The sequence below is a fragment of the Mustela nivalis genome (assembly GCF_964662115.1).
Source record: "Mustela nivalis genome assembly, chromosome: 4".
NCBI classification, from domain to species: Eukaryota; Metazoa; Chordata; class Mammalia; order Carnivora; family Mustelidae; genus Mustela; species Mustela nivalis.
This window is the reverse complement of record NC_139023.1, coordinates 148,353,849-148,370,222: the sequence shown is the minus strand read 5'-3', so window position 1 is coordinate 148,370,222 and position 16,374 is coordinate 148,353,849. Positions and strand designations below refer to the sequence as shown.

The window sequence follows — 16,374 nt, the reverse complement described above, 5'->3', positions numbered from 1 at the left end:
CATTTTAAAGTGATAAATAGTAGGGGGTGCCTGGCTGGCTCAGTCAGTAGAGCATGTGACTCTTGATCTTGGGGTTGAGTTCAATCCCAATGTTGGGTGTGGAGCTTACCTAATAAAATAAGTTATAAAATCTTTAAAAAGTAAACAAATAAAAATAAATAAAATGATGAGTAGTTAAAATATAGCTTGGGTCCTAAAATTCTAGTGTATGAGAATACTGACTTTTTTAGTTTTCTGTGGCTACAGTAACAAATTATCACAAATTCAGTGGCTTCAAATAAAAGAGATTTCTTATCTTATAGTTCCATCCATTCATATGTTAGAAGTCCAACATGGTTCTCAGTGGGCTAATACCAAGGTTCAACAGGGCTGTGTTCCTTTCTGGAGCTCTAGGGAAGACTCTTTTTCCTTTTCCAGCTCCTAGAGGCCACCCACATTCTGTGGCTTGTGGCCCCTTCCTCCATCTTCAAAGCCGGCCACATGGCATCTCTGAAACATACCCCCACAGTCACAGCCCTATCTCTGAGTACAGCCTTCTCTACTGTTGAGGACCAGTGTGATGACATTGGGCCCACCCAGACAATCCATTGCCTCTGCATCCAGGATCTTTAACCCAACCACATCTGTAGTTGCCAGATAATATGCCAGGCAACATTTTTGCAGGTTCTGGGGATGGGATGTGAACATTTACAGGTGGGATCATTATTCTGCCCACCACTCTAAATCTATAATTGATGTATAGTTTATACTTATTGATAATTGATGTATAGTTTATACTTAAAGGGACTACTGGGTTTGCTTTGTCAAAGAGGGAATTTAATCCTACACGTTCTACTCACAGGATTTCTGGATTTTCCCACGGTTCTCCATAGATATCATTTGTGTTAAGTATACCAAAAAGAAAGGGGGGAAGAAAGGATACTGCTGTGCCTCTGCAAAAGGTATAGGATCAAAATGAGCTGTCTTGCCATGTCCTGACTCGGTTTCTTTGCAATACACTGGATGATTAGAAAGAGTATTGGGTCCTGGCGTAGGTATAATGATCAAGTACTGGTATTTCTTAGTTATCTGCCTACATGTGCCCCTTTTGGGGGTTCTGCTTAAGTGGGATAAGTGACTTCAATTAAAACATAATACTCAAATGGAGAACTCCAGAAGTGTTATCCTGAGTTATAATATGCTGACACGAGACAAACAAATGCACAGATTGGGTTTGACCTAGATTGGGAGTCTGCTTTGTTTCGTGAATGAAAGAAAAATTATCAGCTCAATCAGCGCAGTAAAATGTGTGGGATTGAGAGCAGCTTATTCATTTTTGTTTTTCATGTGAAGGGGGGAAAAGATTGAAAACACACCTGCTGGTATCCTTTCTAAATCTAACAATTTTGTTTAGAAACATAATATGTTAGGAATATAATATCACTTAATTTACCTGAAAACTTGAGAAAGAATGGCTAACATTTTGGGACCCTTGTCATCTGCCAAACGCTGTACTATGTTTAGCTCCATTATCTCATTGAACCCTAACAATAACGGATATGAGGCAAATGTTGTTATTACTTGCATTTTTAGAAGAGGAAATTGAGCCTGACAAGCAGTTAAATAACTTGCCCAAAGTCACATAGCTAGTCTTTCTGATTCTCAAGCTCACAACATGCTATTACCACTCTCTTCTGCCTCTGATCAGTTTATTCAGCTTTAAAGTAAAATTTATTGCATATGAATCAAGAAATTTCTAGATATGGGAATTTATCTTGAAATGTATATCATTTTTGTTTCAAGTCAAGCTGGGTACTAGTAAAATTTAGGGGATTTTGTGTGTTTGATTTTATTAGTTTAAGACACAATGTTCATATCTCCCAAGTTTTCTTTCATAGTATCAACAACCCATAAAATACTTACATAAGTTGAGGGGAAAAAAATTCTCATTGTTGTTGAATGAAATTTTTGCCTCAAAAGCAAATTTATCTAACCAGTCCCATATTCTAAGCTGTCCCTTGTCACCTGTAATTTTTCCATTTGTTTTCTCAGACACAGATTTTTATCATATATTGCTCTGGCCCGTATTTATCAAAAGGAAAGTGTAAGTGAACGAAATGGGGAAATCACTTTTCTAGTCCATGTTTTTCTACACAGTTTTGTCCCTGATGCTTTCTTTTTTAATGAATGGTTGTGGCTCTGAGAAGGCGAAAAACGACTGATATATTTGTTCCCATGAAACCTGTGCTACCACAGTGACTTACTTCTCCAAACTGCCGAGGCTGGGAGGATGTGAGGCAGGGCTGCTGTGCGGGGGAACCAACACAGCGACCCACCAAGCCCCTGCCTGTTTGCATGCTGTGCCCTGCAGCTTCTGTGAAGTTCCAGCCACAAGCTCTAAGCTTCTGACCTGCTTTAGAATCTGTTTTTATACGTTATAGTGCTTTATCCATGACCTGAGTTTCTACCGTTGACTCTTCCACTCAGGAGCTCTAGTGGTGGGCCTACAGAATCATCTCATCCTCAAGTCTTTCCCTTGGCTGTCTGACATTCCCCTTCCATCCTTCCCTTAGCTTTCTGACAATGAAAATTTCATGAGCTTTCACTGGCAGATGGTTCTTTTATTTCGACCATCTGGTAGGGAATGTCCACTTTAGTTGCTGCAATTGCCTAAGAAACTGAGAGTCTGTAGGGGATTCTGCAGAGAAACCAAGGGATATTCTTCTCCCAGAAGTTCTCCCCAATGCTTGCAGATGATTGCAGCAAAGAAATACTCAACAGCCTCATATCCGGAGATAGCCCACTTCCCTCCAAGTCGAAAGCCATTAAGATTCTTGTCCCCTTTCTCTTCTCAACTTGTTGAACAAGAATGGCAATAAGCTTCTCCTTTCTAATGTCTACCTGGAGAAGCACTGGATGGAATTGCCATTATACAGCTCCAAGTTCTCCAAGTTCTAGTCTGGATCCTGTCCAGCCCCAGCTCAGCAGTGAACAAAGCCCAGCCCACCCTGTGGGAGGCATGACTTCCTGCTCTGCCGTGGAGAGCGGTAGCCTCTGGAGACAGAACTCCATCTTCTTCTTGCTGATGAGCCTATACTCCTTATACTGAGCATGCAGAACCTGGAATGGTCTGATCATGTGAATAGGTCTACATAAAGATCATCCTCTTAGACGGGTTTTAGCAATATTTGGGTTGTTGGGAGGGCACTATCTTAACACCCTCTGCTCACCATTTATTTTCTTCATCCAAACCATTTGAAAAATTTCCCCTTCCTTAGACTTTGCATATTCTCACTTACCCATCTTACTCGTTAGCTCCTTGGACACATGCCTCCTGAGCCTAGAAGCTCATGGGGCTTGGGGTTAGAGAATCTTTGTGTAGGGTATGGTGTAAGAAAGAAGCCTCCTCACAGGTTCCTTCCTTTCTGTGACCACTACACCATAAGCCATACATTGAGCAAGCTGAGATGACAGCAGAGACTCAACACAGGCTTTCAGAGTAGTCGGTGTCTTAGATGTGACCTTGAGAGTGAGAGAAGCAGAATGGCTTCTACTCATTCTACATTTGGTTTGAGAGAGCAGGCATTTGGAGAAATCCTTTAGGCAGATTACCCGTGAGTCTTCTAGTAGACACCATCATCTGTTGGCAGGTGCTGGGGAAGAGCATCGCTGGCTCCCTTCGGTGTGTCCTAGTAGTGTTGTTTCATCTCTGCAGTGGAATGCATGGTTGCCTGCAAATGAAAGTTCGCCAGTCTCTTTCAGCCTTATATTCTCTTATTTGGGCTTTGTGGTGTTATAACATCAATATCAAAGTCAAGCTTTACCATGTGGTTATTAAAACCAGAGGAAATAATAGAGAAAGGCAGTTAATAGAGGATAAGTTGAGTAACAGATCAGAAAAGAAAAAGGTAGGGACTGTGGCTACAGTCCCATTTTAAAAACTGGGAGTCTGGGAGGTCGAATTTGAATCCAAGGCTCGGGTACTCAAAGTCAGACAAGTACAAGACCCAGGTGAAATGGTTAGTCACAGGTGAATGGATCATCAGTTTGAACAGTAACCTGCACTTGATTTGGGGACAAAGATGACTTTAGCAAGGTGGTCAATGTTTGGAAAATTATAGCTATTAAGTGACAAAGCAGGAATTCTAACTCAAGTCTAGAGTCCTGAGGTCCACACTGTGCTGCCTGTAAGGCAAGAAAGGAGCAGGTTGGCTAGGCCAGAGTCGAAGTCATATAGGCAAATAAAAGAATTTAAAAAATAGGCACAGCAGAGAGTGATTTTAGAAGGTTTTGCATAGTACAGAATTTCAGGTTGTAAGTGATAAGGAACCATTATAGGTGTCCTAGGATATTAGGAAGTAGGAGACCCATAGGATGAGTTTAGTGGCAACATGTAGAAGAGGCAACAGCAAGACCATTAATTTAAAAGATGATATAGTCCAGTGTAGAATTGACTGCTTTAATTGTACCTTCTTTTGTTTCTCTCTCACATGTGAGCACTGCTGCTTTCTATACTGTCCTGTGTGCTGTAGCTCTCCATTTTAATGATAAGCTTCTTCAAAGAGGCACTGATATGCATCTTTGTATCTCTTATGTGTGACCCGGTGCTTTGCATATGCAGTGAGTGATTGGTTAATGTATTATGGATTTATAAATAACTGAATTTGGCTTCTCTGATACAGTGATGCTTGAGCTAAGATCAGAACAATGCTTTCTGGTTAAAAGGGGATTGAGTGGCAAGAGGGCTCTAAGCAGAAGGAACTAGGTGTGCAAAGACTATATGGGAGGGAGCAAGGCAAAACACAGGGCCTGAAAGGCAGGCCCAAATGTGTGGAACGCAGGAGTGAGGGAATGCATGGATCGAAGTGCCCATGAACACAGGGCCTGTTGGTCATGTTTGTCTCGTCAGACGTTCGTGAGGTTATCAAGACTTTTAACCAGGGGGTTGTATGATAAGTTTTGTGTTTTGGAAAGCTCATTTTACTGACCTGGAGGGAAGGGGATCCAGGTGGGGGTAACTAGGCTGGTTAGGAAACTATGGCAGATTGCCACATGACAGATGATGGTAGCTTGGAATACAGGGGTGTCGTGAAGATGGGGAGAAATGGACCGGGGAGAAGTAATTTTGTAGATAAAATTGTAAGATTTGAAGCTAGATTGGCTGGAGCACTCTGTAAATTATAAAGTGCTGTGCACATTTTATTTACTGTTCGAAGATACCTACCCTTTTTTTGTTGCATTCTCCTTGAGGTGAGGGATCATATTTTCCTCTGAAAGACCCTCAGCAGTGCGGGATACATGGTGAATGTTCATGAAATACTCGCTGACTGGATAGCGCTATTGTATTTTATTTTATTTTTAGAGAAGCGGGGAGGAGGAGAGAGAATCGGAAGCAAGCTCCACACCCAGCTGACTTGGGGGTTGATCTCACCACCCTGAGATCATGACCTGAGCTGAAATCAAGAGTTAGGACACTTAATTGACTGAACCGCCCAGGCACCCCCTGGATGACCTTATTTTAAATGTGTTGTTTTCTTCTAGGAGCTATTCATCACTAATGAAAGTTGAGAATATGTCTTCAAATCAGGTATGTTCAAGTTATTTGTTTCAGTGTTGTGCCTTAATAAAGAATTTTTAATAATCGGGTGACTAGCCAGTACTGAGTCACGTGTTGCTGATGGCTTGACATGACTTGGCAACTCAGGGGCATTCTATTGGGCATTGCCCCTCTTCCCTGGAGCAAAAGGGAAAGCGGGGCAATGTGTTTTTAAGTAGGTCACCTCACGAAAGAGATCGTTGCACTCTTTATGATGTCCAGGTCTGTTTCGGAACTTTCCTGCTCATTTCCCTCTTTCCTAGTTGTAGCTGCCAGAAGGGCCCTTATTAATATTCTACATTAATGTGATTGTGGTTTCTATATTAACATCTGAAAACAAAATCCTTACCTTCAATTAAAAAACAAAATGAAAATATTAACCCCAGGGTCTTTCCTGCAGTCTAGGTGACAACATTGGTTGATTTCATGTTCCTCAGGACCTCAGATAAAGAGAAATGGAGATCCAGATTATAGTACTGAAAGAATTTTCTTAGCATCAGCAGCTAATGATTTTATTGGAACTATGTCAGGGACTTACTGTCCATGACTACTCTGTTACCAGAATTTATTTGGAAGTGGCTGGAGATAGCTCAGTTTAGCTATCACTTAAACCAGGCTGCAGAAAATCGAAACTGGGTGGATATATTTGTTATGTTGCATATTTTATAGTTTACAAATACAGTTGACTCTTGAATAGTAAGGGGGTTAGGGACACCAGCTCACCTACACAGTTGAAAATCTGCATGTAACTTTTTTTTTTTTTGAGATTTTATTTATTTATTTGACAGAGAGAGATCACAAGTAGGCAGAGAGGCAGACAGAGAGAGAGAGAGGAGGAAGCAGGCTCCCTCCTGAGCAGAGAGCCCGATGCGGGACTCAATCCCAGGACCCCGAGATCATGACCTGAGCCGAAGGCAGCGGCTTAACCCACTGAGCCACCCAGGTGCCCCTGCATGTAACTTTTGACTCTCCTAGAACTTAACTGCTGGTATCCTACTATTGATCAGAAGCCTTACCCATAACATAAATAGTTGACACACATATTTTGTATGTCATATGTATCTCGTACCATAGTCACACAATAAAGTAAACCAGAAGAGGGCGCCTGGATGGCTCAGTGGGTTAAGCCGCTGCCTTCGGCTCAGGTCATGATCTCAGGGTCCTGGAATCGAGTCCCACATTGGGCTCTCTGCTCAGCAGGGGGCCTGCTTCCCTTCCTCTCTATTTGCCTGCCTCTGTCTACTTGTGTTCTCTGTCTGTCAAATAAATAAATAAAATCTTTAAAAAATAAAAATAAAATAAAAAATAAAGTAAACCAGAAGAAAAGACCATAAAGTGATAGGGAGAAGAAAATACTTTTATGGCCCTGAGCTATATTTATTGAAAAAGGTCTGTGTAGAAGTAGACCTGTGTGGTTCAAACCCATGTTGTTCACAGGTCAACTATGTATGCTTGAGATCTTATTGTTCAGGATACTAGGCACTAGTTACATGTTACCATTTAAATTCAATTAAAATTTTAAAATAGAAAATTAAAATGTACTTTAAAAACTCAGTTTCTCGGTCATACTAGCCACATGTTACTAGTGGTCACCATATTGGACAGCACAGAAATAGAACATTTCCACCATCACAGAAAATAATATTAAACACTACTTCCTTTGATGCTTAGAAACAGCAGAATTTAAGATCTCTTAAAGGTCAATGAGTCAAACCGCATATTTAGTTCACCAGTTGGGTTTGTTAGTAGTATTTTATACCTTATTCATATCTCAGTATCCTTCTAAAAATGAGTAAGAACAATATTCTTACTCCTGTCTCTGTGAAGAACTAAATTTACGGGGTTCTTTTATGAGTCACAGCTGTAGCTTTGTAATTTATTTCTGAAAAATACAAGAGTAGCATTATGTAATTAAATACAGCCTTGAACTTGAAGGTTAGAGCCCTAAGCTGTCATTTACTAAGTGGATAAGCCTAATAAAATAATTTAACCTCTCTGAGGGAGTATTCAGCAGCAGTGGAAGGGAGACCTAATGACTTCCTGGGTCTGCGCTAAAATTCAAACAAGGGCATATATATGTGAAAGTTGTTTCTTAGTCTCTGAATATAAATGGTCATTGTTGCTTCTCATCAATATAGTCCTTAATTGCTTTTTTCCCACAGACTTTCTGTATTAATGAGGATGAGATATATTTAATACCTTCTGGAAACTACTCTTAGATTTCTTGGAACCCTTAAAACAGCTAAACAGTTAAACAGAAGTCTTTAACATACCCTCAGCCCATTGTCTTTGTCACGGTTATTGTTGCTTAAAAATTTTCTGTGATTTAGAGACTACTTTCCTGCAGAAATCTGGCACCTGTATTATGTTAACCTTAGGCATTTTCATTTCCATAACTGTGGATTATTAAATTTTGGATATTCTGGAATTAATACACACACACACACAAATATACATATATATACAGACATGATCTGAGTAGTGGGGCCTATGTTAAAAGCTCCAGGATTAGTGAGGCGGATTTATAAACCAAAGGACTCCTAACTGCTCTGCCATTCCTGTCTGTTTGCTCCCCTGTCCCTGAGCTGAGCTCCAGGTTTCAATCAGATTTGTGTTTCCAGGGAAGTTTTGCATTGGGTGTTTTTATTCTGCCTTGTAGTGGAAGGACTCTTAGATCTTTCCCCCAGTACTGCTGAAGAAGAGGTTTCCATTCTCCTTGTAACCCTCTTGCGGGAATACAGACCTTTTGTGATCCAGTTTGGCTGCGGTTAGTCTTTAGTTAAAGCTTTGTGTTTATGTAAAATAGGACTTGAGTTTTCATGTGGCTTATGTAAATTCATCAGGAAAAAATAGTCTCCACTCTGAAGTTGATTTTAATTTTGAGCTCTTGCTCTCCTATTTAGTATAATTCTTGTCAATCTGTAATTTCTTCCTAATCTTTTAAATTTGGTATCCAGCGAACGGTTCCTTTCAATTCAGTTTATTTATCACTTTATAGGTGGATGACAGGAAATCTATTTGCTATATTGAAAAACATATTGACTCTTTTTTTTTTTAAGATTTTATTTATTTATTTGACAGACAGAGATCACAAGTAGGCAGAGAGGCAGGCAGAGAGAAGGGGGGAAGCAGGCTCCCCATCGAGCAGAGAGCCCAATGCGGGGCTCGATCCCAGGACACTGAGATCATGACCTGAGCCAAAGGCAGAGGCTTAACCACTGAGCCACCCAGGCGCCCCAATATTGACTCTTAAAGGGAATCTTAAATATAAAAATTGGCCAAATAGAGGCACCTGGGTCATTCAGTTGTTCAAGCGTCCGACTCCTGATTTTGGCTCAACTCATGACCTCAGGGTGGTGGGATTGAACCCACGTTTGACTCCGCACTGGAGCCTGCTTGGGATTCTCTCTCCCCCATCTCCCTCTGCCCTCCCCATCCCCTGCCCCATTCGTACACACCATTTCTCTCATTCTCTCTAAAAAAAATTAAATTGTCCAAATAAAGTCTTAGATCTCAGATGTATATTTAAAAGTTACTGTAATCCCCAAATACAGATCCTCAGACACATGGGACAGATACTCTGCAAATCTGACTCACAGCCTTTATTGGGAGTGACACATTTTCATTGTCACCAACCCAAATTTTCTTAGAGCATTTTTCCACCTCAGTGTTCGGAATCTAATATGGACCTTCCAAGATAGATGGTTACTCTTCGAACATCTCTAATGCTGTGATTTCAGCGTAGGACACTAACTAAGGTAGTCACAGTTCCAGTTTGTGCATAGAATGCCAACATGAGTTTGCTCTTCATACAATTATTTAAGGCATTTTTTGCCATGGCCTCGGGTTGTTGTACTCATTGATGAGAAGCACAGAGAGAACTACCGAATGAAACTCGAGATCAGAACGGGCCTCAGAAACCAGTGTTTCCTGCCTGTATTTCCTGTTTCCTTGCCCTTCTTTAATAAGAGGTAATAAGGGGGAGTAGAGAATATACACCTGGAGGAAGCCTGAGCCCTCCCCTTCTCTCACAGCTCAGGTATCAGGCCCGGGGGAAGGAGAAGCTGCAGCAAGTAATATGTTAAGGTTGTGACGTTTTCAAGCAAATGTCCCAAACTTAGATACTTAATGAATGGTGGCATCCAGAGCAGTTTTCTCAGGGTATGCAACAGATCAAAAAGGAGTCAGGCTTTACTCTTGTCCTTGGTCTTTAGGACATGTCTATAAGCCACACAATAAAACAAGGGCCTTTCAAATGTATACCATCATTTAAGGTTTTTTAATCAAAAACTTGGCAAGCCACCTAATTTAGTACCTAGCCCATGACTTCCTAATCATTTTTCCTATTAAAAAAAAAAAAATCCATCTTGTGACAGCCTCGGGGCTCAGAATAATGGCGTCTAGGCCAAAAATGTGTTTGCCTATTGGCAGCATCATTGGCAAAGGATATGAGGCAGGATCTGTTTGGATTCGTAATTTGCTGTTGTTGTTAAAGCAATCCCATTTTGTTTTCGTCACACCTGTTCCGTCCTATCCTAGGTTGGGTGGGCCTTTACTTCATAACTTAGAAACTGTTGGTCACTTGTGGCTATGTAACTCAGGCCATATAATGACACCATAGAAATCCAGCTCGTCTAAACGACTCCTACTTTAAGGTAGAGAACTGGTGAGTGAACTTAATGATGTTACTTTTTACTTTTATTTTCTGAACTTTGCAGTTACACATCAGGAAGCTTGTTACTTAAGATAGTTTTTAGGGACACCTGTGTGGCTCAGTTTGTTGAGCAGCTGTCTTCGGCTCGGGTCGTGGTCCCGGAGTCCTGGGATCGAGTCCCGCACCGGGCTCCTTGCTAGGCGGGGAGTCTGCTTCTCTCTCTGCCTCTGCCTCTCTGCCTGCTTGTGTGTACTCTCTCTCTCTGGCAAATAAATAAATTCTTAAAAAAAAAAAAAAAAAGATAGTTTTTAAAATTTAAGTAGTTTATGTTGAAGGCTTTTACAGTTGCACTTTTTTGTTCCCTGCAGGATGGCAATGATTCAGATGAATTCATGTGAATGGAGGAAAGGACCTTTGAAAGATGTGAATTTTGGGACAGTTGCAGACGGTTTGATTTCATCTGTGTTTGGTGTTATATATAAAAAAAAAACACAACTAAAATCCTACCTTCATTCTACACAAATATTACCAACGTTGGCGTCTTAAAAAAAAAGTTTCCTTCTTTGCTGACGGAAAAGGATCAGATATTTATAATATATTTGGACTTGAAAAACGGCATATAACTTTAGGAAAGTGAAAATATTTTTGCTGAAACCTGTCTTGGTACCTCATGAAAGTTGGCTGCCCTCGTTCTCAGGATAGACTTTAGAACAAACCAGCCCTGAGAAGTATTTGTTACTCTGGTGTGTCCCTGAAAACAGATGTCTTGAAAAGCTTTTTCATATTCTTAAAATAGCTTCACTTCTGTTAAGAAGAATGTATCGGTGAGCAGTATATGCAAGTGTTGCCCTTGGCCCTGAAGGGGCCTAGAACAAAAAAGCTTGTGCGTTTCGAAGGTGATAGTGACATTTTCAGAAGACTGATGGCTTCAGTACTCCTGTCACAATGTTGTATGAGTGTGTTAGCAGCGTTGTCCTCAGCTCTCCCCTCATCCTGGCTTCTACCTTCCGCATACTTTCTTTGAGCAAGGGCCTCCCCCCAGTTACCATCATGCTTAGAGACGTAGTCTGTGTTAGTCAAGGTCAGGCACGTGGCACTGTTTACCTAAGCACCAAGTCACCCAGACCACATACGTGACAACTTCCAGGCTCTGGAGTCATTTCTCAGTGCTGAGGGGAGAAATAGGACGGCATGATCTGAATCATTTTGAGGATGTCAGGTTACCTGATTTTTGTTTTGGGATACAGCAGAAGGCAGAAGTCCTGTGTTGGGGTTATGATTTTAGAGACAGCGAAGCATTTCAGGGGCCAGCTAAGTAATTTGTTTATTTACCTTGAGTTAATATTGACTTTGAGTTGTATCCTCAGAGTTCAGATTTCTCAGTTGTAGGCCCAGTAACTTAATATGTAACAGGACTGCTCATCTGAACTACCTACTCTCCAGTGGGATTCTGAATAGAAGGTGTGTTTTTGTTGCCGTCCTGGTAGGAAGAGACAAAACAAAACAGCGAGAGGGGAGGAGAGCAAAGCCTATGGGTCAGGAGGCATACAAATTCACATTTTAACCACACCCAGAACTCCACATGCAGCTTTTTTCTTGTTAATTGTATTCCAACTCAGCAAAAGTTACCCTGTTAGAGCACTTTGGAGCTGTGGGTAATTCAGTGTTTCTATTTATCCCAAGTCGGAGTGTAGGGTTGAACTGGAAAATTTCCCTGAGGCGTAACTCAGCCAGATTTTGAGAGAGGGTATGGGAGATGACTCCAGAAATCAGAGATTGTTTGTGTGTATGTGTGCATGTGCACGCACACGTGTACGTGTGTCTGATAACATTCAGCCTGGAGTTTTGTGATTTTAGAAATGTAAAAATAAAAAACCGTTTTTTTAATTTGGAAGGATATTAATATATGAACTCTCAGAATTTGCTTGTTATCCCCATCTCCATGCTGGTTTTGGGGTGCTCTGACTGTAAGAGAAACTTGTCCATCTGAGGCTCAACATGGCAGCTTCTAGAAGGGTACCCTCTTCCTCCCTCGCTGCCCCTGTGTCTCTCCCCCACATGCCCACCACAGGGCCGAGGTGGAAGCCCTTTCCCACCCTCTGTGGGAGCTAGTAGGGCTCCAGTTCGGCACCTCAGGTACTCGTTGCACACTGTGGCCAACATCTAGAATGGGCCTCACCATATCACCTTAGCCTGCCAGTGCTTCTGAAGGACTCCTGTGTACCCCCCGTTACAGCAGGAAGAATTAGAGCTTTTGAAGCAGACATCTATATTTGGTGTAATGTGTGAGATCCTGGGGTCCAAATTTTAAACCTGTCCTCATTCTTACCTCACACTGGTTTAAAGTGTCAAAGCCTCTCCTCTGAATTGTCCTGGATCAATTTCCTAGCTCTCTGAACTTCCAGAGCTGCTCTGTGCTGATCTCCCCTGCCTCTGGGTAGGGGGCAGTCTTTTCCCCAGCGTCCATGATCCCAGAAAGGACAAGGACCTTTTCTTTTGAGGATGTTGGCTCGGAGCTGACAGGTCACGCTGCTGGCACTGAAGCCCTCTCATTTCTTGCTAGTGGTGTGTTCGCTAAACTTCCTATAGGAAAGTTCCAGGTCATTATTTTTATGAGCTGTGCCCTTGATCAAATCTGTGCATCCTAAGGGTGTGTCTTTTTACCTGTGTCTCTTTGCCCTGCTCCAAGCGGCATGCTGGTGAGGGTCACATTATTTAATTGGCTTCACAAGCTCGGCTCTTTTATTCTCACAGATTTAGAATTCATTTCTTAACGGCCTTTGTGGATCTGGGGTCACAGTCTTTGGGCAAGGCAGCTCAGTCACAGTGCCGGTGCTGAAACACATGTTGGGAAGCTTCCCTAAGTCTGGAAGATGTGGTTATTAGCAGAATAGGCAACAAGCTTCGGTTGAACCCTCTCAGTAGCTCCTGTTTATTTTGTTGTTTTGTTTTAAAGATTTTATTTATTTACCTGACAGGCAGAGATCACAAGCAGGCAGAGAGAGAGAGAGAGGGGGAAGCAGGCCCCCTGCCAAGCAGAGAGCCTGACACGGGGCCCCATCCCAGGACTCTGGGACCAGGGCCCAAGCTGAAAGCAGAGGCCCCAACCCACTGAGCCACCCAGGTGCCCCTGTTGTTTTATTTTTAACACTTTCTCAAAACACGGCTATCGGTGAGCCTTTTAACTACTCAGTGCCAGTAGTCTCCCCACTGAGGAAGGAAGGTGTCAGGCGTACACAGAGTAGGAGGAGAAAGAATTCAGCTGTAGCCTCCAGCTGGAGACCAGAGCTCTCCCTACTGCCTCTGCATCTGAGAGGCAAAGCCCTTGTTCTCTGGGTGGGAACAGATTCTGGGGAACAGTGTGCCGGACAGGGAAATAGAACCCAGTTTTTCCTGAACTGTGATACTGAAGCCTGCTTTGTCTCTGTTTGATTGCAAATACAGCTTGGTGAATAACAAATCCCATACTCAAAATGATGGTAAAGTGAGTGGGCAACCTTTTGATTTTAAAGTAGACTATAAAACAATCAAACTGTCTTACAATCCAAAGTGTAAAATTAGAAACTGAAATACCAAGCTCAGTGTCAGTCTCAACCCATCTAACTCCATCCAGTAAGTGTAATGGTTCAGAAATGAGGCCGCTGCCAGCGCCCAAGCAGGGCTCCATTCCAGCTTCTGCCCACCCGGGCCCAGCACACTTAAGGAGGCTTTATGCGCACTGTGTCATTTCACAAACAAGAAGATGCCAACTGCATATTCATCGTGTCCTGGATGAATGATATGTAAAATACAATAAAAGCTTATAGTTTTGAGTAGAATCAAGTGTGTGTGTGGGGGGGGTGATTTTACTTTTCACGTTGCTTCCCCAAGCCTCTGTCTCACTGATGGGATGTGCATACTTCTTTTAGGCAAGTAGGAAGAAGGAGGTTCTTGGCTGCCTAAAATGATGCTCTTCAAACAGTCAGTTTTGCTTCTTAGCAGGAGGAAAAGAGCAAATTAGGGTGAAGGGAAGACTGCCCAAGAATTCCAGGAAGAGAAGCAAAAAGCCTGGAGCCCAAGGGCCATGATGTTTAAGTGTTAGTATTGGCAGTTTACAGCTTGATATCTGACCTTCCAGAATTCCTGGGGGTTCTGCTGAGATTTTGACCAGGATGAGGCTGTACTTCTGAAGACTTGCTGGAATGGTATGCCTTCTTTTTTTTCTTTTTAAGATTTTATTTATTTATTTGAGAGAGAGAAAAAGAGCACAGGTAGGGGGAGGGGCAGAGGAAGAGGGAGAAGCAGACTCCCCACTGAGTAAGGAGCCCAACGCAGGGCTCGATCCCATGACCCTGAGATCATAATCTGAACATTGAACTGGGTGACTGAGTCACCCAGGTGCCTTGGAATAGTATCTCTGGTGAATGTAGGGGCTTTGGACCAGTGTTATTTACAGATTCACCCCTTCTGTAGTGGTGCTTGTTCTGTAACTGAGTACCTTTGCAGGGGGAGGTCTTGGGGTAGAGGGGAGCCACAGAGTCTCTCCCAACTGCAAAAGCATACTTGAATTCTTCAATGACTATTACAAGATGTTTTTGAGTCCTATTTCTCACTAGTCAGGGAAACACATAGATCCTTTTGGTTTGAATTGCCTTAGCTGTGAGAATTCTTGGATTTCAGTTTTTGAGTAAATTAACTGATACAAGGAATATAGGTTGAAACCAGAATTTTCATGCCAAAAAAGTGGAGACCTGAGCATATACTTGGAATTCACTACAAATACAAATAGCTGTCTCACACCATGTACTCCCCATGGTTTACCGTTGGAATTGACTTAACCTCTCTTTCTTGCTCACACTGATGGCTTCCTTCTGCCTTTCGGATCTCACAGTATCACTTATGGTAGGAACTTCCCACCTCAGTGGTTGTGACTATAGTCTGTCTCAGAGCCAGATGAAATAAGAAACTTCTCTGCTGTTGGCAGGCACCGGTCGCCACTGACCTGGCATTTTCTGCCTTTGCTGAGAGCCAAGGAATGGAGGCCAAGGGGAAACAAAGGCGCAGCCTCAGTATCTTCTGTAGCCATTACTCGTTCCCGAGCCTGGTGAGTGGGTGGTGATATTTAAGGCTGAAAGCAAAGAACTCTCCTAAGTCAGCATGCCTTTTCATTCCCATCTCAACCCCATCATGTAGCCACTGCAGTAAAAATACAAGACTAATGGTCTGACATTTCACATCCTGCCTGGCTGAGGCCGTAGGTGCCCGCACGCCTGCTGGTATTTTGGGTTTTGCCTCACAGAGAGCAGGCTAACGTGTGCTGCTCACTCCTGCATTCTGCTTCTGAGAATAGGATCTTTCAGCTGTCAAAGAGTGGTCGTTAGTCTTAAACCTTTTTAGCTCCTCGGCCAAATCCAGGGTCAGTGGGTCAAAATTACAAACTGCAGAAGGTCAAGAGAAAAATATTGCTAGAGGCCACCCTTTACACCAGCTCAGCCTTGCCAGAATTCTCTTCGGGTGTGGAGCCCTTATCTCTGTTTTGTCACTTCAAGACTCCAACTTTTCCATTTTATCATAAATGTCCTCTATATCAGTGAGGCTTCCATAACTTATTTCAAAACTAGAATTGCTAGTCTTTGGAACTCTTCAAGTCCATTCTCCCTTCATTCCTAAAGCCAGTTTAAAACCCCTCCTTGGGGCAACTCCCTGCTTGGCCTCACCTGCCAGCCTTCACTCAGATACGGCTCTGGAGTGCTCAGCCATACTCTGTTTGCTCTGGTAGCTCAGGTTATACTGGAGCGACAATTGGGGGATGCCCTGACCCCGCTTCCCTTGGCTTGGAAGGCAGCCCAGCCTGGGACCTGGGCCTGGACTTTTATCTTCTTGGCCTCCAATGTCCTGTGCGACCTTGGGTGCCTTAGTTAACCTCTCTGAATTCCTGTTTCCTCTGGAGGAGTTTCCAAGCTTCAGTGTTCCTTCATCCGTGCCCTACGGCCCGTGGGAAGAGGATCGTACAGAGTAATGGAACTTGGGCCAGAACAGGATGTTCGAGGTAGGGAGTGATTCCCAGCACTTCATTATCTCCCCTACTCCTACCTCTGTCTTTTTCTATGTGAACTAGCACAAGACCGTTGTCTCCTCTGGGCTTCCTTTTGCCCACCAGAAAATA

General features: G+C 42.7%; 1 protein-coding gene across 2 annotated transcripts in view; it reads left to right on the top strand.

Moving 5' to 3' along the window:
• The window catches only part of CCDC25 (coiled-coil domain containing 25), a 41,310-nt gene extending 27,263 nt beyond the window's left edge, over nt 1–14,047 (top strand). For both annotated transcript variants that reach the window (XM_082726846.1, XM_082726847.1), the window contains 2 exons: nt 5,521–5,566; nt 10,598–14,047. In XM_082726846.1, coding sequence (XP_082582972.1) covers nt 5,521–5,566; nt 10,598–10,627 — 76 coding nt within the window. In that variant the 3' untranslated portion in view covers nt 10,628–14,047. The remainder of the gene's footprint in view (nt 1–5,520; nt 5,567–10,597) is intronic.
• The last annotated feature ends 2,327 nt before the right edge of the window (nt 14,048–16,374 follow it).